The 26,512-nt window shown below is 48.7% G+C and overlaps 11 protein-coding genes across 11 annotated transcripts, besides 5 other annotated features; all 11 read right to left on the bottom strand.

Annotated features, from left to right (window-relative positions):
- Nucleotides 1-26,512: part of a sequence feature (sequence corresponds to BAC RPCI93-6E7) that runs on past both edges of the window.
- Tb927.5.3960 (arginine N-methyltransferase, putative) lies at nt 76-1,182 on the bottom strand (the record flags this gene model as incomplete). Its single annotated transcript, XM_839973.1, has 1 exon — nt 76-1,182. One exon carries the CDS (start codon nt 1,180-1,182, stop codon nt 76-78), a length of 1,107 nt encoding a protein of 368 aa, XP_845066.1.
- Nucleotides 1,259-1,292: a microsatellite.
- Tb927.5.3950 (hypothetical protein, conserved) lies at nt 1,643-2,599 on the bottom strand (the record flags this gene model as incomplete). Its single annotated transcript, XM_839972.1, has 1 exon — nt 1,643-2,599. One exon carries the CDS (start codon nt 2,597-2,599, stop codon nt 1,643-1,645), a length of 957 nt encoding a protein of 318 aa, XP_845065.1.
- Tb927.5.3940 (helicase, putative) lies at nt 2,913-4,928 on the bottom strand (the record flags this gene model as incomplete). The annotated part of the gene is made up of 1 exon (XM_839971.1): nt 2,913-4,928. The coding sequence occupies one exon, from the start codon at nt 4,926-4,928 to the stop codon at nt 2,913-2,915; it is 2,016 nt and encodes a 671-aa protein (XP_845064.1).
- On the bottom strand, nt 5,751-7,118 carry Tb927.5.3930 (hypothetical protein, conserved; the record flags this gene model as incomplete). The annotated part of the gene is made up of 1 exon (XM_839970.1): nt 5,751-7,118. One exon carries the CDS (start codon nt 7,116-7,118, stop codon nt 5,751-5,753), a length of 1,368 nt encoding a protein of 455 aa, XP_845063.1.
- Nucleotides 7,549-10,497, bottom strand: Tb927.5.3920 (peroxisome assembly protein, putative; the record flags this gene model as incomplete). Its single annotated transcript, XM_839969.1, has 1 exon — nt 7,549-10,497. The coding sequence occupies one exon, from the start codon at nt 10,495-10,497 to the stop codon at nt 7,549-7,551; it is 2,949 nt and encodes a 982-aa protein (XP_845062.1).
- Nucleotides 11,032-12,150, bottom strand: Tb927.5.3910 (hypothetical protein, conserved; the record flags this gene model as incomplete). The annotated part of the gene is made up of 1 exon (XM_839968.1): nt 11,032-12,150. One exon carries the CDS (start codon nt 12,148-12,150, stop codon nt 11,032-11,034), a length of 1,119 nt encoding a protein of 372 aa, XP_845061.1.
- Tb927.5.3900 (hypothetical protein, conserved) lies at nt 12,554-14,788 on the bottom strand (the record flags this gene model as incomplete). Its single annotated transcript, XM_839967.1, has 1 exon — nt 12,554-14,788. The coding sequence occupies one exon, from the start codon at nt 14,786-14,788 to the stop codon at nt 12,554-12,556; it is 2,235 nt and encodes a 744-aa protein (XP_845060.1).
- Nucleotides 13,456-13,483: a microsatellite.
- On the bottom strand, nt 16,157-17,071 carry Tb927.5.3890 (hypothetical protein, conserved; the record flags this gene model as incomplete). Its single annotated transcript, XM_839966.1, has 1 exon — nt 16,157-17,071. The coding sequence occupies one exon, from the start codon at nt 17,069-17,071 to the stop codon at nt 16,157-16,159; it is 915 nt and encodes a 304-aa protein (XP_845059.1).
- On the bottom strand, nt 17,647-19,869 carry Tb927.5.3880 (hypothetical protein, conserved; the record flags this gene model as incomplete). Its single annotated transcript, XM_839965.1, has 1 exon — nt 17,647-19,869. The coding sequence occupies one exon, from the start codon at nt 19,867-19,869 to the stop codon at nt 17,647-17,649; it is 2,223 nt and encodes a 740-aa protein (XP_845058.1).
- Nucleotides 20,204-20,245: a microsatellite.
- Tb927.5.3870 (hypothetical protein, conserved) lies at nt 20,365-22,560 on the bottom strand (the record flags this gene model as incomplete). The annotated part of the gene is made up of 1 exon (XM_839964.1): nt 20,365-22,560. The coding sequence occupies one exon, from the start codon at nt 22,558-22,560 to the stop codon at nt 20,365-20,367; it is 2,196 nt and encodes a 731-aa protein (XP_845057.1).
- On the bottom strand, nt 24,519-26,093 carry Tb927.5.3860 (tubulin tyrosine ligase, putative; the record flags this gene model as incomplete). Its single annotated transcript, XM_839963.1, has 1 exon — nt 24,519-26,093. The coding sequence occupies one exon, from the start codon at nt 26,091-26,093 to the stop codon at nt 24,519-24,521; it is 1,575 nt and encodes a 524-aa protein (XP_845056.1).
- Nucleotides 26,092-26,114: a microsatellite.

Genomic DNA, 26,512 nt, shown 5'->3' with positions numbered 1-26,512 from the left:
ATTTGCGTAAGCACTCCTTCGACCATCAGCTCCACCACGCATTTGTAAGCAAAACAAAAAAGATTGATTACGACGTTATTTTAACTCGAGCTCAATGGTGTAGAAGCGAAGGGTTTTATCTGATGCACTAATATGCATCTCCACACCGAGCTCGCCACCCTCTACGGGGAAGGACACGAGTTCTTCGTTTCGGGCTTCTCTTGGAAGAAGGATGGTGGTTTGTTTCCAGTGAGTGGAAGGGCTGCGAGGTGATGTGCTAAGTGTGTGGGCACCATAACTTACATCAAACCATACGGTAAAACCGTCCACAGAAACCCGTCCTTCACTACCCGCTTCCCTGGCGTGTTGCTGAAACTCAGCGGATTCCTTCAAGTCGAAATGGACGGTATTATGCAATGATGTGAGTACCTCCTCCTGAACTGTTGATAAATTCAACTCAATCAGGGAAAGACCTTCGTGGAGAAGGCACAAGGGTGGTAAACACTCAACGAGAGGTGACGCCTGTTCGAGATATACTTCATATTCTATCCGTCCATAGCGACTAAAATCCAAGCCGTCAACATCACGCCAAAAGTTTTTGTATCGCTGCACATAATACGGTTTGCAAGTAATAGGGGCGACGAAAACAGTGGCGCGCTCAGGGATCATTTCAATAGGCTGCAAAACCCCCAGGGCGGCGTTGACATCTTGAAAGAAGTTCCTCGCACGGATGACGGAGGGAAGCATACCTTCATGGAACAGATAAAACCCCATCCATTCGGATAGAAGCACTGCTACGCCACATTTCCCCAATTTAGCCTTGTGACGGTTCACGAAATTCGCTACACCACCGGCAATAATATTCTCCACTGTGTCTCCGAGTACCGTTATCTTCGTCGAAAGATCATTGTCTTCGACGACTCCGATTTGAAATTCACTCAGCGATGATGCTTCAATGGAAAAGACGTGCTTCGCTCCAGCGCGTGCCGCCCACATCGAGAGAATCCCCGTGCCGGAACCCACGTCTACCACCACTTTTCCTTCAATGGATGCACTTTGCTCTATGGATTTGCGATAAAACGACATGCGTTGCGCATCCTCCAGCATCAAGCGGTGCACAGCAAGATCTGAATAACTTTCATAGTACTGATGATGCAAAGAGCTATTTGGGTCATAGTCTTCTGCAAACCCCCCGGACTCCATCTTGTGGTTGACGATAGGGTTGTGGTGAAGGAATGTAAGCAAAGTAATGCGCGAACCTCATAATCAGAAGGCGAAGATATATATATATATATATATATATATATATATATTAAAAAAGGGATTGGAGGATCAAATAACAGTCCTTTAAAAACTTACGGGGTTCACTATTTAGACTTGTCTTAGTGCTGTAATATGTTCTCGTTAAAACCGTTCACAGAACCCCCTTGATTGACTCTTAACACCACGCTAAAGTGCAAAAAAAAAAACAACATAAAACCCCCTTTCCGCCCGCCGCATGTAAGTCTTCTTTCCATTTTTTGGGCGGTTCCCACCCATTGTTACTCGTAAACTTGCTTTGTAAAACGTGTGAGGGTGGGCTACCAGCAATATATCTTGTACCCCACCCGGACGGCCGCGCCGAAACGAAAAATAAAACAAAGTAGTGAAGCGGCTCCTTAGCTCACAGTTGGTATAACTCTGCTACTCCTTTGGAGAGCTTTCGCACCCGCTGAAACATTTCACACGCTGCGAAAACGTCTCCATTACTTTCGGCTACGCGCGCCTTTTCATACAATTCAAACGCCTTCATATCGTTCTCCGCTGTTAGGATCGGTGGGTTACGACGGTACAGAAAATCACCGCGAATGATGTACTTGGAGTGGCCCTCTCCCACAGGCGATCCCTCGTGCAACACATCATAGTAAAAGAAAGCAGCGGTGCCTTTCGTAGGTTTCACAGCACCTATGCGGTTCTCCCGCCTCCCAATATATTTCCCACTTTCTGCATCACGTTTCAGCACCTCCGCCTGTTCCCCGTCAAACAACACCGTTTCTCCACCTGCTTCACAATCATTAAGATAAATAAGCAAAGTGTAAAGGGACCGAGTGTTAATATCAACGATGGTGGAGCCGTCGATATGCGGAGAGAAGTGACCACCCGCACCGTAGCGCGCGAACAAAAGGTTTTGTGCTAGTTGTTGGGGAACCCATGTACCCTCAAGGTCACGTGCAAATAACTCCTCAGCCCCTTCCATAGAGGGAGAAAACGTTTTTGGATCCAGCTTCACTACCTTCTCTATTCGTGAGGAGAGAACCTGCGACAACGTAGGGAAATTCGCTTCGATAGTGTCCACCACACGGAAGGCACGGGCTTCAGCTTCCCCGCAACATCCAGCTTCTTCCCCTTCAGCGTTAGGATCCTTTTGCCGCCAGAATGTGTATCCAACCTTTTCACATGCAGCGATGAGCTGGTCGCACTCGTCATTCGACAAAAAACCCTCCACCACCACCACATCCACGCGCTCGTCCACACGAAATTGTCTGACCGCTCCGGTTGGTGAGAGGCTCAGTTGAAGGTTCTCAATCACATCCTTTTTGCATGGCTCATTTTTTTCAATAATGTTGTTATAGCTGTACATCACATCTGGCTCTAATGTTGATCACACAAATATTATGTGAAAGAAGATGAAATTAAAATCAAAAAACCACACCCCCAGTTAAGAATATGTATTAGGCACAACTCACTGGCAACCGCTACAACGGGAGGTGGTATATTGGTAGGGAAAAAAAGAGTTATTAGGAAAAACAAGGTGTTTAGTACCGTTATCATACCGTGAAAGAGGTGTGTAGTTTTTTAATCGAAATAGGCGCGAGGCGAGCCTCACAGAGTAGTAACAAGACGACAAACACTTATTGTGCCAGTCTTTTGTGCACATTGGAAGCACTGACACATCAGTTAAGCAGGAGGGCGTGGAGAGCGAGTTTAGGGTCAAACCATGATTTCACCCCTTCCACAGAAGATGGAGCGGTGCACATGGACATGGCCGCCTGCTGAGCCAATGTCTTAATTTTATTGTGCTGGGAAATCACGTTTCGTACAGTTGCCGCGATGGGGGCGAAAGGGGGAATGGAACACGGCTGCAACTCACTTCGCTCGCCCAACTCTTTCAGATACTGGCGTCGCTCTTCGCTAAGGTCAGCCTCTGATACCTGCTGTGTCTGAATGCTGGACGTTGCGCTCTTCGTGTTGATTAATGTGTTAAACCTCGTGCTCGTTGACTTTCGTTCGGGAGCTTCTGTCAGTGAGGAATCTGTACTGAAGCAAGGAAGAATCAGTATACTGCTTCCTCTCATACCCATCCGCCCAACACGTCCAATGCGGTGCACGTACGATTGCACAGTTGTTGGAGGTTCAAAGTGATAGACATAATCTACATCACGTACATCCAAGCCAAACGCAGCCACATCCGTGCAAAGAAGAATCGCACCCCTGCCACCGGGTTGTCGACCTTCCCGTTTCCAACCGCTGGTGTAAAACTGGTTTTTTTTTTCAGTTGCGGAGAGCAGTGCAGCCTTCTTCCCATCTGTAGCGCCCGCCTTCACCTCCGCTTTGTGATTGAGGAAAGCATTGTACTGGTCCAGTCGGGTGCGCTCGTTCATTCCCTCGTACATAACAAACACATGGTTGATGCACAACAACATTTGATGGCTCTCCACCAAACGGGAAAACAACTTTTCAACAAAACGGAGCGTTTTGGGACTGTTAAAGAAGATAAAATGCTTCTTGGATGAGTGTAAGTTCATTAGCTGAATCAATATCGGTAAAAAGTCATGTGCCTCACAAAGCAGATAGCGGTTCTGCAGTTGGGTTACAAAGTCTTCATTGCTATTAAGCACCACTTTGTGTAACTTGGACTGGAGAGCAGCACACGCCCTCTCAGCATAAGTCTGTACCTCCGTCGAAGTTGACACAGTTGCGCCGACAAATGACAAATCCATCGATAAGGTTTTCTCCGAGGAATTTGTCGATGTTGACGTGGATTCACCACGCTCTTCCTTCAGGCGCTTGTCCAGTGGTTGCTGCAAATAAGCGTGCGTCGCCACAAACTCAGTCACGATTCCACGCATCTCAACTGAATGAAAGACAAGATCCGCTTCATCCACTACAAGTACAAACCGCTCATTGTGACAGCCACGCAGCTGTACGTTGTGTCCAGTGTCTTTCTCGCTCGTGTCCTTACGCCTACCGCGCTTCTCATAGTAGCGTCGCAGTGTTTCCTCGTCTTGTGCGGCCAGAAGCTCCTCCCGTTCATCCGGTTCGTTGTGCACTGACCGGCCGCCCTCGCTAGTTTCGGCGTCACTTCTCGCTACAGGTGGGTGTTCTGTAGGACGCTTTGTATTTAAAGCAGCAATAAAGTCAACTAAGTCACGTGGCGTTGTCACCAGAAAAGTTCCCGCACCACGCGCCGCAGCCTTTAAACTCTTTAGAACTACATCCGCTGACTGTACCGCCCCGTCGCACAGGGCGAACCGTATTGTATGCGGCAGGCGTGCGGCAAGGTTGCGACCGACCACAAACGTTTGTTCCGCAAGGACGCGCGACGGGGCCAGAACGATGCCGATAATATCGCGCCGTAGCAACGGAAAGTTGTGCGCTGCAACAAAAGCATCACACGCCCGTACTGTACGTTCCATCAGTGGAATGAGCACGGCAAGTGTCTTCCCGCTACCAGTTGGTGCTTCAACTATGGTACTGTTTCCCGAAGAACAAAAGACACTAATTGTGCGCGCCTGGACTGCTGTAGCGTGAGAAAAGAAAAAGACGTTACGTAAGGCAAATAAGGTGGTGCTGTGCAGCGGCGGTGAGACCTCCTCCCATGGCAGCTGCAGCGCCTCATCGCGCCATGCCTTATCTTCAGGTTCCCATTGGCGACGGATCCGCTTTACCGCGATGTCTGAAGACGACATGTCTTTATGTTTCTTTGTTTTGTTGGTTAGTCACAGTGGGTGAAGATGAAGGAGTAACTTGAATGATTAAATATTTGGAAGAGGGTCTAGAGATGGAACCAAAGCCACTTCTCCAGTCCTTTCGTTCCACACGAAGCACAAACACAAGAGTAGCGCCAGTGGCAAACACGACTTGCAATTTAGGTACATTCCAAATACCATCTTATTGGTGCATAACAATGTGAAGCCGCGGCAAAAGAAAGTAACGTCTCAGAAGTCTACCACACGGCTCCGTCTCTGCCAGGACCCCTGTGCACGTATAAACGGATAAAAAGTCATGTAAAAACCGAAAAAAAAAGAGAGAAGAGATTGAGCGGAATTGCATCTTCTAAGAGAACCTTGGCCCACATCACCGATAAAGGAAAATGGGTAGAATAAACAAAACCTTCAAAAAAAAAAAAAAGACAACACACGGCAAGTTCAAAACCAGCGTTACGCGGGACTGTTCATACAAATGCTCAGCAACTTCACCCCATATGTGCCACAACATAAGATTATTTCCACCGGAGTGCTACGCAGACAAACGCACCTTGTGACCGTTATTTAAACGACCAACACAAAAGAGAGGGAAAAAAATTATCTGTGGCAAGCCACTCATCTATTTGTCATACGCGGACTCTTTCGGCTGCTCGTGAACTTCATGGAGGCTACCTGCGGGTGGAACCGCATCAAGCAGCAACTTAGCAAACACATCGTGGGACTTCACCTGCTTCAATTTCCGCTGTTACCTGTTCCCTGAACCACACTCCGGCTCGAGATATGGTTGCGCCAGTGTCAAATCCTTTACTTCGTGTTAATAAACGCTAGTGTAATCCCACTGCAAATAAAAGCCATGCACGACACACTGTAGACGGCAACAAACCCGATACTGCTGTAGCGCTGGGTGTTGCCTTCCCCCTTAGACACATACATGTGAAGCAGCATACCGTACAGTAGCTGTCCGGCAAACGTGCCAATTGTCGCACTCACACCGAAGATGCCCAAATCCTTTGCTGTATCAATCGGCATGCCGTCCTTCCGCGGTAACGTTTCCACACCAATCGCGTAGTCCACCGAAAGGAATGACGCGCTTCCCATTCCATGCACAAACCCAATAATGTACAGAAACTCCAAACTTCTTACCTCTAATAACATGAGCAGCGATAGGGAGCATGTCACCGCTGCAAGATATATCAGTGACTTACGTCCCACACGGTCGGAGACGGGACCGCTCAACCCGGCTCCCAACAGGCCACCGAGGAGAGCTGCAACAGACAGCGCCGAGGTTACCTCTGCGGGGCTCGCCAACTGCACAATGTCTCGCAGGAAAAATATGATATATACTTGTACTGCCAGACCGCAGTTAAAAAGCCCCCTCCCGACGCACGCAAAGCCAAAGTCGGGGAAAATTCGAAAGGATGGAATGGTGAAGGAGTTCAGTATCGTGTCACTGAAGTGCAACGCTTGAGGCGGCTGTCTCAGTGGTTCCGATGGAATAGAATTTAATGTGATTACTAAACAAAAGATGGTTGCAAGCGCATACGTCCCGAGACAGAAAACTGTGGAGACACCGACAGCCAACATCGTGTAGCCAACACCACTTCCTATAATTGCTAGCAGTGCCATGGCACTGCTCCCCTTTCCAGTCTCCTCCTTAGCAACATAATCATTCAGGAGAGCAACTACCATGCTGTACGCAACTGAGAGACCCACCGAGGAGACGAAGTGTGCGATACACAAAACTAACATTGAATTCGTAATCTCAACGAAGGTAAATAAGACGAGGCCAACAACTGTCAGCATGGCTCCATTCGTCAAGAACATGGTTCGGTTACCCAGTCGGTCGCTGCAGGCGCCAAACAGAGGGGAAGTGATTTGACACAGGGCCCCAATACCCATTAGCACACCAACCCAGAGACTTTCCTTGCCGTGTGTTATTCTTGCGACAGTCTTGGGAATAACAATGTTATTAAGAGTGTTAAAGCACAATCCGTAGCTAAAGGACATGGCGAATAGACTAAGGTGCTCCCGCATGCTCATGCGACGCCTCACGGTAAAGGAGGAGGGGGAGGAGGCGGCTGCGGAGGTGAGCTCGGCATTTTCCTGCTCGTTCCCATCAATTAATAAGCTAAATCCGCTACTCCTGTCGACCGAGTGATTTTTTCCCGTCATTTCTGCCGCGCGTTGGGCTGCACCTTGTTTCTAGCACCCTCCAACAAACCGTTAGTTGCGTGTGTCGGCCGGTTCATTGAAGTTCATGTACAAAAAAAATGTCCGGGAAGGGGAATGGGAATGACACCGAAAAGAAAACCCCAACGCTTAGACGGGGAGAAAAGAACGACTTTAACAACACCAGCCCCACCGACGCCTACGCAGCGCCAGCGTATAATACCATTCGTTACGCCTTTTTTTTTAAAAAAAGGAAAAAACAGCTTGCGCCACAAACAAAACAACTTTTTTTTTTTGAAAAAAGGGTTCATTACTAGTGCTCCTCGCCGAAGTGATATCTCCTTCTGCCGGCTCCGCAACCCTCATCCTGCGGGTTGTCTCGTCTCACAGCCACCGTTTCGAACACACGTTGAACAGTAACAGTACGGAGTTTTCAATCAGCCACACGACCCGAATTAGCGGTAAATTTGGTGCGAAGGCTTTCGTATCGGCGAAGGTCTTCAGCAGTCACCGATGGCTTCAGTTGGTCACGTGCCCTCACAAAGTCGTTCATGCGGACGACCAAGTTTTTAGCCGGCTCTGCCAGCATAGAGGGGGAACCCTCCTCGTTAAAAGTTAGAGATTCCTGCAGCATAGCCTCGACCGCAAACATCATAGCGTCAGAGCACAATGCAAACAGATCAGCGCCTGTGTAATCCAAAGTCATTGGCTGCAGTAGAGCTTCCAGATCAACATCTTCAGCGAGGTGAAATTTGCGTGTCAGTGCTCGTAATGCAACCAATTGCTCACTGCGTGTGGAAGGAATACCTAGGTAACAAAGTTTGTCAAAGCGGCCGGGCCGCAGTAGTGCGGGGTCAAGCAAATCTGGGCGGTTGGTGGCGGCGATAATAAACACCTTCCCGGCTGCAGTTCCATCGCTGCGACTGTGGCCAACACCATCAACCTCCACGAGCAGCTGTGCCACGACGCGATCCATTGCTCCACCGGCGTCACCTTTGGCTCCACGCGCCGGAGCCAATGCGTCCAGTTCATCAAAGAATATAATACACGGCGAGTTGTCGCGCGCACGCTGGAACAGTAGACGTATATTTTTCTCACTTTCACCGACATACTGATTGATCAACTCGGGGCCCTTCACAGCCATAAAATTCATGTTCATTTCGGTGGCTACGGCCTTCGCCAAGAGCGTCTTGCCGCAGCCGGGCGGGCCGTAGAAAAGAATGCCGGCCCCATGTTTTGCGTTACCACCGTTTCCCAGCAGCTCCGGGTAGAGCAGCGGCAGTTGAATCATTTCACGCAACTCGCGCTTGGCGTCCTCGAGACCACCAACATCACTCCAGCGTACAGGTTGTAGTTTTGTTGACACCAGATTGTGTCCGTGAGCCTTCTGAAATTTTTCCAAAATGCTGCTGCACAGGGACTCGGATAGAACCGGTAGAACGCCGTCCGGAAGTGACATGGACGCCAAGACAGACACGCATTCTTCAGCATACGCCACCACATCGACGGTACTTAGACCAACGGTCCACGACGCAACAGAATCAAATGATAGTAGTAAACTCTTGCAAAAGCCACGGGACCGCTGGGCTCCTGTGAAAATATTTTCAACGATGAAGCGACGATCCTTCTCAGAAGGATGTGTACCCTTCAACACCCCCTCGACGTTGCGCGCCTGCGCAGCCACTGCAGGTGGGGGAGCTTCCACGCACTCACAAACAAGAAATATGACACGAATACCATTTAAGCAATCACCGTCGCTACAAGTGCCATCAACTCCATTGCCTGAGTTGTCTGCGTCAAACAAGCGCAACAGTTCGGTGCGTTGATCAAGCTTCTGCGCATTACGAATAACCAGAGCGACTTCCCCAGAACAGCTCATATACGCCCCCAGAAGCCTCTGCACTTCTTCGTCGCTCTTCCGTTCCATGTCAACAAGAAGACACTCCACGCCAAGAAGTGCCATAACCATCGAAACACACTCAACTGGCAAGTTTTCCTTAGTTGCATGCACCACAAACACACTGGTGGTGCCTGCATTGCTTGGCACGTAACAACGCTCCAATGCGCTGCGGATGTTCATTGTCAGAGACAGCTGTGGGAAGAACGTCGGAGGGGTGGGAGGGGGCGGAAAGAGCGGCGTAGTGTCGGGAGAAGCCAGAGCATTTTGTAATAACAAGAGCAGCTCCGTACCGTTGCCCTTGTCTTCTAGCTCAATGCGGCCGTATGCAGCGCCTGACAGCGTGTTCACTTCAAGAACTCGGAAGGGGATAGCGATTGCGCCGTCGTGCAGCACAGATGTAACCACCGCTGGTAGGGCACAACCGCTCTGTACAGCATGGATAACCTGCACCAGCACCGCCTCCACAGCAGTATTAGGCTCTAACTGCATTTCAACAAGTTGAGTCGGGGTGACAGAAAGAACAATAACATCCCCCTCAGCTACAATCCGCCCATGAAGGGCTCTCTCGGAAGCTTTTAGAGTTGCGGTGAGAAGAGTTTCGTAGCTTTCACCAAACACTTCCGTTAAAATAAACACCGGCCATGCAGGTGTAACTGCAACAGCACTTAGATGCAACTCCTTTCGGCTTCCGCTACTAACCGCCTCAATAGTTATTGGGGCGCCACTTCCGTTGTGCACCTCTCGAAAAAGCGACACAGGTACACACAACTGATCATCATTGTATTGGAAACGCGATTTCATGATTGTAGGAAGCACGTCAAGCATGAGAAAGGCCCGAATGTTGCGAAAGACACTTGGTGAAGCATACAAGGTGGGTAGCGTATCGCACTGCTGTTTTCTTCGTTGTGTTTCTGCTTGCTCCTGCTGCTCTGTCGTAGGCACTGGGTCATCCCTTTGCCTCACGAGTGTAAACGCAGTCGTGTATTCCTCGTCGCCCACACACACAATACTGCCGTCTTGCAGAAGTGTGCTTAGAAGAAAAGCCTCCGATGCAGCCGTGGAGGAACCCGAAAGCGAGTAGTCTAACCTAACGGAACATATACCGCCTCTCTCCAATTCATTATTTGTACTCACCCCATCGGCGCCGGTGCCCTCAGCGGAGCTCCCCGTCGTTCCCATGGCAGCGGTAGGCGGCAGCTCCTTCCCATCCGAGGAAGGTGGAAGGACAATAACAGTAGTCGATTCTGTTAAGGTACCGACTGTTGCAGGAACCAAGTCAACCACCACGAACTCAACAGGACGACCATCACCGGATGGAATCTTCTCGCCAAGGTGTATCTCACCATGTGTTTGAATTAAGGTGTTCACTAACGACTGCGCGTTATCGGTCATGGATGTGCTCTGCTGCAGAACATTCTTGTATGCTTCGTACGTTTTGGTGCGCAGGATACAACGCTCGAGCTCAACGGTCCGTGACATCATTCCACAAACAGAAAAAAAAATCCCTTCCTTTTCCTTAAAAGGCCTTCGTTCGATTCCCTTCTCGCTATTTAAAAAATAATAATGAACAAATTAATTTACCTCACTGATTCCCTACGAACGGAATGTGGTAGTAGGATAGGTAAAAGAGAAAAATAGATCCTAGTGAAGTACCGAGCAACGTGCCTCAGTTGGAAGTCTGTCACGCTAATACACAAAACATACAATATCAAACACTCAGTCCCAGTGAGATAAACTACAGAGACAAACATACAAACTCCTCAGTGCCGTATATATTTACGCATTAATTTATACGCAGTACTCACACAAATGGACAGGAGGAACCGCAGCAGCAACAGCATCGGCAAACAAGCAAAGGAAAGCGAGGGTTCTCAGTAACACCCAAGCACACATAGATATGGCGCAACAGCAAGTTCATATGCGAGTGCGCGCAAGGTGAGGAACAGTGATATATTGTGCATGATAATCACATTACTTGGCACTATGCTCCTTTATTTTTGATCGCCCCCAGGCACCTCAAACTTCTTCATCCAGTTTATGTTTCTTGCCCTCTCTTTTAGCCATGAAGTCTGTGGCCTTCAGTGCATAGGTCCTATTCTTCGGCAAAAACGCGCGCTCAATAAACCGCAGTCCACCCACCTCTCCGAACACCTCACCCTTGAAAGCCAACAAACACGCCATCATATCTTCTGCAGAAAGTTTTAGGGAAATGTCACTCTTAAAGTGCATGCACAAAGGTGTATCATCTGAAAATTCTCCTTCACATCGCACGAGAGGAGCTTTCGCTTTCTGTATGAGAAGTGAAGTTAGCCAATTGAAGGTGGTACGCTTCACCCACACATACGGAGGGAACACAAGTGATTCATTACATGTTACCTCCGAAAGGTACACACATTTCCGTGCTGCAACGCTAATAATTTCCACGTAAGCCGCCATAATGCCACCCTCATCACCTAAATGACGCCACACTGCCTCCCGCAAAGCAATATCGCGTTGTTCCTCTGGGATCCACATCATCGTTTTGTCGTTTTTCCCCGGTTCGATGAGTCCAAGCTGCTGCAACCTAATATAATGACTCGCCACTTCGAATCGTGATTGACCGGGTGCACCAAGTGCTTTCCAAAAAGAAGGTCCACACCTTGCGCCCTTGTAGGCGTGAACCTGCTCTCTGAGTGCACTATCTTCTTCTCGACTCCACTGGAGAGCTTTAGAAAAACTGTTCGCTGTTTCCGGCAGCATTGCCAAAGAATGTACGTATGCCAACTGTGGAAATGCCAACGTCACTCCTTTCCATCGCAACTCGTCTCGTGTAGGTGGAACCGGTGCGTAACATACAATATTCTTGGCTGAATAAATACCAGCGTCACGAAAGGGGGGATTACCCACACCTCCCGTTGTATAATCGTCAAGGAAACGTACCTCCTCGGCACCGTCAGCAGTTTCCTGTCTTACACCTAGTTTCCTCAGAGTCACCCCCCGCGAAGGAGAGAGGGCCGCTCTCAGAGCTGCCAGCTGTTCATATCGCATTTTCAACTGCTTGTACCTTTCCTGTAAGGCGTTGCGTAGCTGCGCGTTTCTGGCAAGCATTCCATTCACATCATCAATAGTGCAACGTGTGCGATTGTTCCTACGCATTATTGTACCAACACGCCGGACCTATTTCATAACTTCAAACGGGGATATAAAAATGAAAACAAGGGAGTAATCACATGGACTTCATCGCATCATCCACCAAATGTATACGACTTCACAGGAAAGCAATTGTTAGAGCACTCTTCTCCACAATGGTGAAGGCACAAAACGCGCATGCCAATATTACAATGCAACCAGGAAAATTGCCCCTTTCCACCGCTTAATTTTGTTCTCTTCAACTCCCTTAGAAGAAAGAACGGGTCCCTACACTCCCTATTCATGCGTGAGCAAAGGTCACGCAGCACTCGTTAAGTTGATGTCCGAGACCCCAGACAGCTCCGTTGCATGGTAACACAACCCCAATCCCACATACAGAACGTTATTCTCCTCAATCGTGGTTGAAACGTCAACTATTTTCATCTCCTTCACCTTTTTCAGCCAACTGCTGTTCGTATTCCTCCCATTCCTTTTCTTTCTGTCGGCGCAATTCTCGAAAGAAGCGTGCTTCCTCCTCCTCACGCTCTTCGACGAGACGAAGTTGCTCAAGAAGTTTCTTCGCCTCACGGTAACGTCGATTGGCGAACCTCCCGGCTTCCTTTTGTATTCTCCGCTCGGACTGAGGCTTCGTGTTCCCCGCGTCCTTAAACGACTCCTCCGCCATTGTCGTCCAAAATGCGGATGTACGTGTGAGGAACTCAGCCGCACTTTCATTCATCAGCGGTGTGGGCACGCCACAGCTCGCACTCAGCTGAGCCACGAGTTGTTCCTTGTGAACTTTAAGTCCCTTCTTCCCCTTCACTATCGTGATACCATCTACTTCATCAAGTGCTGGTGTCGCATTAGTGTCAAGCTCAGCAGGGATAGCTTCAGGTGCCTCATCACCATCATCAACCTGATTCACCACTTGACGGTCGTCCAACGTACCGCTTTCGCCTTCGCCTTCGTCTTCATCCTCTTCGTAACCGTAGTCAAGGTCAAAAACCGCGGTAACGGCAGTACTACCACTCTCCCAGGAGCCGGCGTCACTTGCCTCATCATCCTTCCCAAGCCAAACAGCGCTCGAAAGGTCCTGTGAAAGCAACACACGGAACGTGTCACATGTATTGAGGTTGAGGGAGAACAAATCACACATGGTAACTTCACGTGCACCACATTCAAACTGACCACCGAAGATGTACAATGTATTGCCCACAACGAGCATGGCAGCATCCATGCGTCGATGGGGATAAACTTGGCCTCGTTTGTTCACTTCAAAACTCTCCTTAAGTTTGCGGGCATCAACTGTGTCGTGTCCGGTTCCATTTTCTGCATCATCATCATCATCATCGTTGTCATCTTCGCTACTAGATTCGCCGTCGCCGTCACCACCAGCCCCAGCGGTAGAGCCCTCACTCGCAAGATGCTGCAGCTGCAAGGCCTTTAGTTCCTCTTCAAGACTCATGCCCTGTCCGCCGGATACTTTTCCGGTGCCTCCTACCAACCCTCCTTGCTTTGCACGCAACACAACAGGATAGAACCGATTAGTATCCATATGAAAGATGAATAAATCGTTGTTGAAACTCGAAATCATCTTCCCTCCAGGCGACTCCACATCCACCACGCCTCCAAAAAGATACATCTTTTTGTCCTTGAAGGCACAGCTAACACCGCAGCAGATTGGTGGTGGAATGCCTCCAAGCCTCACTTTTGTCCAAAAAACAAAATTCTCACCGTCCTGGTCAGCTGGTTTGCTGTTACCACCGTCAAACATATCTTTCGGCAGCTTAATCGTCCAAAGGTCGTGGTGTACCGTTGCCTCCGACTTCTTGAAGCGGTTAAACTTTTCTGTGGAATATCCACCATACACAAATAAAGTGTCGTCATGCACAGCCATGCAGTGACCACTGCGTGCGTGAGGGGATTCGCCATGTGGAGCCGTCTTGACTGCCGTCCATTTCCCTGCGCCGTCAAGATGTGAAAGCACCCACAAATCATTATAATAGTGACACTCCTGTGCGTTATCGTAGAACCCCCCAAAGAGTACGGCGTTACGGCGCCACATGCACATCCGATGGCCACTTCGAGATGATGGGCCACCCCTCAAAGTTTTTAGTTCCTCCCACTCGTACTTCCGGGCATCGAAGCGCCACACATCCTTGAAGTGAAGGAACTGTGACTGCGACTGCGACACAAACTCACCACCACAAATAAGAAAGTAGTGTTTGTACACTAATCCTTGGCTGCTGCTACGCGGTGGTGGATTTACGGCCGTTACTAACTTGGCCCACGTATTCCGCTTCGTATGATAAAAATACAAGTCATTATACACCACCGTGCTCACGCCGTCCCAATACTCCCCTCCAAATATAAGTAGCTCCTGATCTCGAGCTGGATGCGGCGCAAAAACAACGTTAGCGCGTGGTGTTGGTGGTGGCACATTTTCTTGCTCAAGTGTTGTGCGGGTTTTACTCTCAACTTTTCGGATGCGGTTCAGCGTCACCTCTGGGGCTTCCTCATTGTTGAAGCCTCCTTCACCATCGCCACCCGCATCATTGGTACGGACCCCTCGTCCTTTTGCCAACTTAAGTGCTTGTTTGCATGCTCGTCGTGCAGCCTTTGAGGGATCCTCGTGCTTCTTTCGCTTGTCGCGACCCTTGCCCATGGAAAAAAATATTTGAAACTACAGCCCCCCCCAAAAAATTGTTCCGCTTTCCTTTATTATTATTTTCCCCCTTCTGTAGTGCGTCTCTTTACCCTGAGATGTGCGGAGACGCCTTCGATGAAAACCGACTTCTCCTTACCGTAAGAAACAAAGTCAATAAAAAATGAATAGCGGAGTATGCGAGGGGAGAATAATGAATCTAAAGCTTACAAAAAAAAAAATACGAGGGCAATGGGGCGCTCGACAGAGTGGCGGGGTCCCTGGTAAAGAACATTTAATTGTACAAACTGATGGCAGTGGCACCACCGGCAACACACGGTAAGAAATTACTAGCGAAGTATAAATACTCACCGTGCTATCAACGAGCCTTCACCACCAAACCGCATATATATTTTTTAAAATGGGTTGACCCCCCCCCCTCCCTTCCCTCCTTCCCCACCCACACAACATATTCTGTTGCGCTGAAGCCAATACGCATCGGTGTTCTTCCTGCACCATTGTTGCCATAATCTCGATTTCCGTGGGGTATCAAAATGTCACAACTTCATCAGAATCTTCATCGTTTTCATTCTCGATATAATTCATCTCGTCCTCTGTGGGTGGTGTATTGCTGTACAGAATAGATTGAAGTGCAATGTCATGGCGGAGAGCCTCCGCTTTATTCTCCAGTAACGCAACATCCTCAGCGCTCAGACGGTTAAATGCAGCCTTAACACCTACAGCGTCTTCAACATATTTATATGACATGACCGTCTTTCTCTGCTCCAGTACGTAAAGCTGCAGCGCACTCAAGCAACGGCGCATACAACTGCTTTGCATTTTGGTACCGGTTTCGTTACTGTAAATGCAATGTGTTCAAAAAACACTTTTGCTTGCAGGACGTGTCAGTACCTCCGCTCCGGCACTAAAATAATGGTGTGGCAGTGAAAATGGCGTGAAGCAGCGAATAAAGAAAAAGAAAAAAAATGAAATCAAAGAAGAGGAGGGGAAACATTAATTATTTCTTTGTTTTTTTAAAAAAGTGGTGACAATGGAGCACATTTTATGGTGACACACACGAATACACACATTATAAAGAACACCACCAACGGTGGGGAAAGGGCTATTATATGTGAAACTCATGAGAACGTACTTGAACAACTATGAAGTAGAGCCATGTGCCACTGAACGAGTAAGGTAGCAAAAAAAAAAGACGAGCAAAAGCAGTCCCAGACACTCTGGTACGTTATGACAAAAAACGAAGTAACCAACTGAATATTTCTGCACCCCCCCCCAAAAAAAAAACAAAAAAGTCGATAAAATAAGCACAAAAGGCGATATGTTAAAAATTTCAATACTTAAAGGGGTGATTGAAGCACTTGGTTTCTCCTACGAGGCGAGTAGTGAGAAACTCTTTGGAGTGAATGCCGACGCAACCCCACTCACTGCGCCGTGCTGTGTGAATGAAAGGATGTCCCTCTTCAAACGATCCGGATCCTCCGTCATCGCAACATTTACGAGGGAAGTCATATCCTCTACACAAAACAGCAATGGTTTCACACCGCTGCGAAGTTTAACGCCTACGCGCTCTGCACGCCTGGTCGATACCCACAGTGTGTCATTCATGCAACCATATTGAATGGAGAGTGCTTTCATCTGTACGGAAGTTGCTGCAGGATACGGTTGACCATAGTAATTAACTGGGCGGTAGCGTCGACAAGTTTCATGACTGAAGATGCTAGGATCACGTGTGCCACAAACGTTATAGTAACAAAGCCGGGGGTACACCGCACCACCACGAACCGTGACTGCGTTCTCGGGCGTTAAGAACGATGGTTTGAACGGGCTACGAAAGATGTAAGCCGCCTCATACTCTGTCGCCCAAAAACGACTTTGCACTGCTGTCTCATATGTTTTCGTTCGCAGTCGTGCCTGCTGAGCGAACTCCAGTGGGAAGGGTTCACCATTTGTGTTAAGCGGATGCGTATCTCCATTAATGGCCTCCGCAATGCCACGCCGGGCCTCCAGCAAACTTTTAGTCATCGCTACCAACTCCTCCTGTGAGCACTCCAACTGCGATGCATTGTAAAAAAATCGCCGGCCATTCGCGGCATCGACACCGACCGGAGCCGGAGGGTTCGTCCCTGACAATTTCAAACCAAGTCGGTCAATAATTTCCGCCGGCACCCACACATTTGACGAGTGCCGCCGTGCCATGCCGTGCGTCCAGAGAGTCGCCGCCACCTGAGGTGAGAAGGTACGACCCGTTACGCATAGAGTTTCCACGACTCCCCCAGTCATCATCGTTTGGGACTCAGCAAATCGAAGGAACAGCTAGTGCGCGTTTCTGCTCGTTTGTATTTGTGTCTTTCCGGCTTATTAACATACGTGACACATAATTTAAACAATGGGAAAACCAAAGAGGAACGAGACCGTACAATTACAATCGCAGCAGCCACGCACAGCAGCAAAGATGTTGCAGCCGCATCCGTGAACGAAACACAAGTCATTTCTTCTTCGTGTGCCACACCGTGTTGAACCGGCGACAAAGGGAACAAGATTTGTAGCGAGGCACTGTAATATAAAGTTAATAGTTTTCAAATCACGTTTGAGCAACAGGGGGAGATGAAAAGGCAAGAACGCCACGAGTCGAAGTAGTTTAACGCGTACATTCGCCAAGGTGCTGGTTTGTCATCTAAAACTTTCCTCACGAATGCGTGAGTTCGCATATAATCACCTGTACACTACACATTGCAACCCAGTGCCGTGAGGATAATTGAAACATTTCGAAAAAATCCTCATGTATCCCTCCATCTACCTCCAGTTCTTTTCGTCAACACCCGGTGAGAAGAGACGGAAGATGCAGGTGGAGTGAACTCTCATCTCCCTCCCGTATCCGCAAATCGCGCTACAGCCGCGAAGTACACATGTATCGTAGCAATTAACAACGCTACTATGTAGAGAATGACCACAATCGTGATGATGAACGGTGTAATGGGGAACAAGAAAACGCAAGGCAGTTGCTCATATGCCTTCACCATTTTTCGGCAGGTTGTGATTATATCAGCACATCCCTCGGCATTGTTGTACCTCGTACGATGATATAGGGAGGCAACATCAAGAAGGTAAAGATGCCTCTCGCTCTCACAAACTGTCTCGACGCACTTGTAGAGGTAGCGGAGGAGCAGTATACCCCATACTGAGCACGTCACCACTCCATACGCATGCATGCATGAAAAACGCTTCCCCAGATCATTGTAATGGAAGGAAAGCATGCAAATCATATCCAACGCGGTCACTAGAAAGCATGAGTTTACAAGCATAAAGAACACGCTCATGGCAAGGCCACGTGCCGCATGGTTTGAGCACGATGCCGCGTACACGACAACGGATCGTATCACATACCAACCGGAAACCCCATTGAAAATATCGCTTACATTGAAGGGTTCATCAAGGTTAAATCGTTGCAGCAGATGCTCACTGGGGTGCATCACACTCTTCCCTTCAACGTACGCTAAGTGTGTTAACGCACGCATCTGTTCCTTGATCTGACGTTGCATGTCAGTCAACTTGAGGGCGTTGAACGTTACCATAGCTGCAAACACCAAGACAGATGCTGAAATAAGAACCAGCGCAGACACTTCGTACTTTGTATATCCAAACATAGGTTGTTTGTAACTTACCCGAGTTAGGGGCCCAGCTAAGCTAAACAGAATACCAACGAACAGAGATTCTCCTAACCATCGGTACCGATAGTGTACGTTGGTCACTACACGACGTCCTTCATCATCCCACGTAAAAATGCACACCTTCGCTTTCGTATTTACAATCCCCGCGGCACACGCGTACAACTGAGGGGTCAAACGGCGGTCCAACCTTTCTAACGCATGAGCCACACGCACGTAACTATTATAGGCGGCGTAAAGAGCTGACTGAGCCACCCAAAGAATGCACGGAATAAACAACTCCTCCAGAGTAACCTTCCCCTCAGTCACCGGTCCAAGCTCCACTTTTAGGGAAACTATTACAACTGTGGCGATGAGGCAGCAGGTAGCTATTGTGCTGAAGGTAAGGGTGTAAATGGGTACGTTAAACGACCGGAAGAGAAACGCACCACTCACAACAAATTCCCTCTCCATCTTCAACATGACGCGGCGGATGGGCGAGAAGGAGAACTGGGGCAGTGATATAAATGGAAAAAGCATTATGAAGAAGCACTGCAAGTATCTAGTTGGCGAAAAGAACTCATTTGCTGCAGGCGCCGCCGATGCGAATATTGCCTGTTGCGAAGCCCCAGAAGCGAGCACAGATCTCGCGAAGGACGTCAGTTGATTTAAGTCTAAAGCTGTCGGTTGCCGTCTATGTGTGTTTAAAGACGAAAAACTACCGCGATCGAAGCGAGGCGAGATGTCCGGCTCCCGCGCGAGGGGTGGCATCCCTGCACCATGGGGCTCATTCCTCATGTAGGGAGGGCTCTGAGTGGCAACCCTTGCCCATCGCCTTGTTTGGACTGCGTCCCTCTCCTGCTGCTGCTCATCCCTCAAAAGCACAATTGGCTCTCTGATACACAGGCCGCTATTGCTTGTTTGCTGAAATACTGAAGAAGAGTCTCGTTCGATCGTACCATTGAGTTCCTCAACACGGTGACACAGCTTTGCGATGACACGCGTATAAAACTGAACATCCCGCGCGTCATTAACATTTTCCAACGTTCGGCGAACCAACACCCCGTCGCGCCACTCCCCACGTACCAATCTCCCATTTTGAAGCAAAACACCATGACCGTGCGCAGCAGAGCGGCAGAAGTTACCAACGAAGAACGCACCACACGGCAGTAGCGCCTCCGCCGGCCCCTCGACGCAACCGCGACTAAAACTTCCCACACACACGCAGCCGGACTTATACACGCAGGTCCCGTGACCCTCAGGCACACCATCAACAAGTGGCCCCTCAAACGTCGTACCATCAGGCCACCGGGACAACTTAGGCGTGGAATCAGTTACCGCATTAGAACTGTTTTGGGGTTGGTTCTCGCTACCACCATACATTTCCGCATCGTTCACCATGTCCGTACCGCACGACCGCGATGCGCTGCCGACCATACGGAAAACAACAGTGCCCTATGGTAAAGTTCCAGAACGAGAAAGGGGAAACAGGTTAATTGATCGATGTTTTAACACTTTTGAAATATGTATGAGTTCTCTTTGTGTGTGTGTGTGTGTGTACCCACTCGTTTTTTAAAGGAAAATAGCCAAGTTTCGTTCACCCATTTTTTCGATAACGTCGCTGTGCGCAACAAGATATCAAAAAGAATGCCGTTGCACACACTCCCTGAGTGGATATGGAGATAAAGAAATTCGAAAAAGGAACAAAAATGGGGGAAACCAACGATACCAAAAAATATTTCAAAATGTTTATACAGCAAAGATGCACGCTACACACACACACACACACACACACACACACACACACACACACCAAGTTGTCATCACGTGTTCAACAAAAATGTGCATGATTTTTTTTCACGGTAGTGTCAGGAGGCATTCACTGGTTGTGCGATGGGAGAGTTCGAAAGCGAGTTGCAATCCCCTGATAGTTTAAGGATACGTCGTAACCAAACTCCCTGTAGCTTGCCTGTCCGCCACACAAAGGCGTCCAGCCCGCAACAGCTGTATTGTATTTTCATCCTCCCCAATTGCCCCTTGGATTGTCTGTCTCACCTTATCCCATGCAACCGGGGAGGCAACGAGGTCATCAGCGGAGCAGCACCCATGCGAAACAACTTCGAGTAGTTGCGCTAAAAGGGTCACTGAAACAAAATCCAGCGGACAAACACCAGCAGAATTGGAACTGCGAAGCACACCACCATCTTTGCAGCGCCCACGCAGTGTAATGAGAGCTTCAGCGCATGAAACTGTCAACTTCCTCCCTGCTGTTAAATATATGTGACAAGCTTCCAACCAGAGGGATAGGGGTAAGCCACCACTGTACTGCCCGAACGCTAAATGTTCTACCCATGTTTCAGATGACTTGAGCACTCTTGTGTAATGTTGCTCGACCTCCTCGCCCCGTACAGAATAAAGTAAATGCCGCATGACAAGTCCACGAAGTCGTTTCCACTCCCGAAGCTTGTCTTGCTGAATAGAGTGAGGAGGCAACAGGTTGCATAGGCAACTTAACAAATGACTCAGAGCACTACGGTCTGCGCACATCGACAACCGCAGTCGCGATAGAAGCAGAAGAACGCGGAGGTGCCGATCTGTTGCGCTCGCTTCGTCCACATGATGAAGTTCTTCCAACACCATATTCGAAAAAATCACAGTATCAGCGGTGCTAAGGTCGTAGTTTGGTGCATATGACAATGTCTTCAACACCGTATCAACTGTTTCCAACACCTTAAACTTAGTTTGGGGTAACACATTAGTCGCAACATTCATTAGTAACGTGCAAGCGCGAGTGAGGAGGAGCACATCGTCGGCAGCCGTTGGCGGCTTTTTCACTCCGCCTGGCGGTGCACACACATCAAGTGGGATCGCGTGGGGTTTCGATGCGTCGCGCAGTTGCTTCCCCAGAAGCGCATGGCGCAACGAGTAACGACGAGGGGGCGCTACAGTTCGTTCAAGAGAAGAAAAAATCCTCTCACCCACCATTCCCGTGAGCAGCGCAGCACGATGAATATGGGAGTCATTGACCCCCTTCTCTGCCAGGCGCACCATGCACCGTAGAAGAATATAGAGATGGTACGGGTCCAGTGGTTCAGTTTCCACATCTGACTGGTCGTTTTCTATCATCCTTATTGCAGCCGCTTGTATAGCGCGGGAGTGGACAAACTCCACCGTGGCGCTGTCGAGTTTGCACTGGGGTTTGAATGACGACTCAGGTAATCTTATATTGCCTTTTAAACTCGTATAATCCTTGTTGGTGAGCGGATGGGTGACGACATCGAGAGACTCAATCCACCCCTCAAGTGGGAGCAACTCAACCCTCTCTTTAGAATGTGTAATTCGATTGAATTCTTGCAGAACTATGTTGAGGGCTTCGTGCACGGTACTCAAAGCCCTAACCAGACACTCTTCAGTTCGCTTTTCTGCAAGTGACTCTAGCAACGCAGGCAGCCCTTGAAGCAGCAGACTCCAAGAAAAAAGTAGCGCGTTGCAACTCATCGTTTTCCCCACACTGGCGTTACGCACACGGTCAAACACGCATCGAAGTGCTTCACTGTACGCACACTGTAGGCGCTCTACCGTTGCCAGTGGAGTGTCCTCATATCTCGGTGATGATAAGAGTACGTGGAGACTTTGCACTTCATCGACAAGCTCCTGCAGAGGAGGGTCATTTGGTTTTTCCTCCTGTTGCATTGTATAAAAGTAGTCCTCGTTCGCGACATATTCTTTTAAGTCCTCAGAATCCCCAACAGCACCATAAAACCGAGGTCCCTCCGCCTTTTCGCCATCCATATGATTGGCACATTTACTCGATCCACCGGCAGTAGCACTTGCCGACTGCTTTTCCTCCAATTGGCGCTGCTCCAACGAACGCAGCCGTTCCACCATCGATAATTTTCGCTGTTTCTTCATACTCTGTTCCAATGATCGGCTCCAACTGCACGGGTCGTGAGTGAAGTGCTGGTGTGGTCGGAAGATGTGCTCGTCTGACCACACAAATGCATTCTGTCTGTCTTGTATTTCTTCATTTCGTGTACGATCTGGGCTTAACTTTAGCCTCACGAGACGCATGGCCTCCGTAGTTGCTCTCAGCAGTGCCACCGCACGATCATTCCCGCAGCGCCTCATCGCCCACGGTTGGACCCCAATTAAACCTACGCCACAGAAGGGGGTCAATGTAAGAACTTACCTCCCTTCCTATTAGCATTTTAAACGACGGAGAGTTGAGGAAAGGTAAAGAAGTAATTTAACACTAACTCATATACGGGCGGCGTATCAATTTCACAACAACGCACCTCGGCATCAAAGTAAGCATAGCGAAACGAGAACCGCCCTCATTCAGCTAAGTCACGATGCCGAGTGTGAGAGCAAAGATTACGTACAGAAATGTATAACGCAGTGACCGAAACTGAGTGTTGGCATCAGAGAGATAACAACACAAAAAAAAAAACGCAACTAACATCGAGAAAACTTCTTTAAATCATGTTTTATGAGATAGACTACGCTACCACCCGGGCGTTGAATACACAAAAGAAGAAATGCCAGAATATGTCTCTTGCTATACTCACTCAGAACATGCATGTACTCGTTCAAAAAGGCTGCCACTCACCGTCGTGCATTACGGGTACGGTGATCATTTCCCTGTGGCCCAACCACACCCTTCCCGCAGATGAGGTTCACGACTTTTCGGTACTCTAGCGTCATTAACAACCCTCGTCCGTGGGAAGCTGGCGCGACACAAGAAGTTAGAAGAAAGTAACAGATGAAGTGAGGGCGAAGTTATGGATATCTACAAACTTCCCCATCCTTCACGCTCCACCTCCTGAGCCAGAGTTTATCACTTGGCCGGTGCCGAAGAAAAGAACCCGCTGTCTTGCATTTGTACGTGACCGCGCAATACACGGTGAACGGGACGACGGAAGCGGGATACATTTGGGCGTGCAGTTGCTACTGTACAATGGTTTCTCTGCCGCAACGGCATCTCTATTATTGTAAGGAAGGGTTCCTCGTATACCTCCCCCCTGAAGATCATTACATGCAACTGGGAGGAGAAGGACTGAGTGTGCTTACCCTCTCCTTCAAGTGCGTTTGGTAATATACCCGGTACCTTTCCATTATCTATCACATGTCTCCTTCCCTCGCACCTCAAATTTACCAGCAGCAGCGACGAGATAGTAGTCACACCAAGAAATATGACCACTGCAAAACGAAATTCCAGAAATAAGCAATATGTAGCTATGCGCTCTGTTTCTTTTCTTCTCCCTATAGCCGAGTGGGCACGCACTTCACACTTTCAGTTGATGTTTCATCTCGCTGTTTAGTGACTAACCTTACATATGGCACCACACCTCCATTTTTTCAAGATGAGTGGCGGCCCTTAGCACAAACGTGTGACGATGTTATATCCAACAGGTTTGCATGTCACTACAGGACAACACGTTGCTGTCATGATTACGCCTTTGGAGACTCAGCACGGGACCCAACACAAACGGATGAAAAACAATTGAAAGGTTGCGATCTAGTCACCGTCATCACACGCCACAATAATAACCGCAAGCGACGATTAGGTTCGGTGCAATGCCCCTAAATGTCGATTGTCGCGGGTCGGTCCCGTTCCGAGTAACTTCACATGGCGAAGTTCGGCATACGAGCGCCGGTTTCTCTGACCTGTTAAGTGGAGGCAGCAAAGTTAATTGCGGGATGCATCACTTGTACAAGAAATGTTAAGTCGTCTTGATTGGCCCGTACCCACCAACCCCCAAAACTGCGTTGCCTTACTTCCTTTCATCGTATCGTTGAGCACTCTACTGCTTGGGTTGTAATATTCAAAACAAATTCCTCAAGGTTGCGGCTTTCTCTGCGATGCTCAGGCGAATAGCGAGTTAAAGATTAAAAAAAAATGTTATACACATGTCGGAGTAACACGTGTTAACACAACGTATCATGAAAATAGTGAAAGCACACACTCTTGTCTGACACGCCTGCTCCACCCCCTAACGTCTCCACTGATCCACGAGGTGGAGGAATGAAGAAGGAGAACAGGAATAATATGGTTTAGCACCGAAATAAGCCACATCCCCTTGTCTTCAGCACTCTCCTACTTGCAAAAGTCGAAATCCAGTTGGCAGTGCGGTGGTTAAATCCGCCCGCAAGCGATACTCCCAGTACGGCATTGCGTTGTTCGATGGAAAATCGGGTGGGAAAACCACCTGCAGAACGTCTTGCAATACCTCCTCCTTAAGTAGTCGATCGGAGACGGTTGTCGTAGACAGCGACGGTGACGAGTTTACTTCAATAAGATGTGGTCGAAGTTGCGAGTCAACTAATATGTCGTACCCATATAACTCAAAACAGTGGCGATCGTTGAACATCACAGATTCCAGTGCACGAAGACTATGGTAGATAACAAACTCAATGCCATGCATCAACCAGTCGGCAGCAGCCGCACCAAAACGACCTTGAATGAAAAGTAGGAGATTTGCCAACGTCCACTTACCTCCATGCGAGGCGTTATATTCTTTCTCACCCTTTTGTAAAGCAACGTTGGTGAGGTGGGAGCATAGATCCTCATCACTCAACGCATTAGCAACATACCGTGTCGCGCAGAACCGTGCAAATCCCTGATCATGCAGGTAGGCCACCAATGGTTTGAAGGAAGTAACAAGGACATACAGGCGCAGGTCAAATTTTTTCCCGCCGATCAGCAAAGGGTCCCTGATGTACTTGGATACCACAAAACTGTTCATCATCATTACGCCCTCAAATTCATCCAACTCCTTCCGCTCCTTAAGCCACTTTTTCAGCTGTGAAAGGCGATTGATAAGGAAAATTCCACGGCCCTGAGAGCGGGATGTGGGTTTCACTATCCACGTGGAGCCGGGTTGCCGACGGAACTCCTCCTCAAACATCGCAAGATCGTTCGGAATGTTGTATGTGATGGGAACACAGTCAGCAAATCGCAAGTATGTCACATTGTCCCCACCATTGGCGAGTTGCTCCGGTAAGCTATACGGCATCCTCAACTGTACGTTGTTAGGATCCTTTATGTACTTTTTGATATTTTTGTACATGAGATCCTTTCGTGTCAACTCGTAGTGGTTGGGAAAGTGATTGATGATCTGAGAGTCAGACAACCTATACTCAGAGGAGGAAAACAGACTGCGCACACGTCCAACACTCATCCAAAAGAAATGCCAGTCACCTGCTGTAATTTCTTCATCCTCCACAATTTCAACACTACGTGGAAATCGACGAAATGCAAAGTGAATAACGTGTTTATCTAAATCGGTTCGGTAGCGAAGCATGGGCCCGTCCTGCCGCGCACCGCTCAGTTCAGCTACGATCATTTGCATCTGCGGAGTTCTGTACCGGACGGGGTTTGACTTGGCCACATCGCCATCCCGTAGGCTACTAAGTTGAGAGTTGCCACCTACAGGAAGGACTTGAGAGATTGGTGGTGACCCTGACCCAACATTTGTAATCCTGCCGCTCCCTCCGATGGCATGGGGCAAATTGGAGCCATTAGAACCCGACATGCCGTACACCGATGATGCAGAAGACAGGGGTTTCGCACCTCTCGCACCTCCATAGAGCTCAGTTTTCTTACTTCGAAGGCCAATGTTTGCTGCCCCACCGGGTCGCAGCGATGTATTAGGGAACATATATATATATATATATATATAGCTTCCTCAAGGATTCCCTCCCTTGTGTAAGTGAATGTGTTCTCTTTTTTCTCTTTGTGTTTTTGTTCGGTTCGATGACACAGTATACAAGAGGTGCGCGGTACACACACAGCTGCCCCCGTAAGATGATCGACAACAACTCTACGCAATTGCTTTTTCGTCTGCTAATACAGTTCAGTTAATAATTTATTAGTGAAACGGAGGTGATCAGCAGCCACACACGCATGGAATCCCCCGCAGCAGAGTTACCTGCGCCTCCCCTTGAGTGCCTTCTTTTTTCCTTTCTAATTTTGTTCCTTCACCTAACCTACTTTTTGTAACAGCACAACCCATCAAATTCGCGGGCAAAGCACCAACGAAAATAAATCAGAGAGAACGCAGGAAAAAAAAAAACAAGC

This window comes from Trypanosoma brucei, chromosome 5, assembly GCF_000002445.2.
Source record: "Trypanosoma brucei brucei TREU927 chromosome 5, complete sequence".
NCBI lineage: Eukaryota > Euglenozoa > Kinetoplastea > Trypanosomatida > Trypanosomatidae > Trypanosoma > Trypanosoma brucei.
This window is presented reverse-complemented; position numbering and strand designations above follow the sequence as displayed.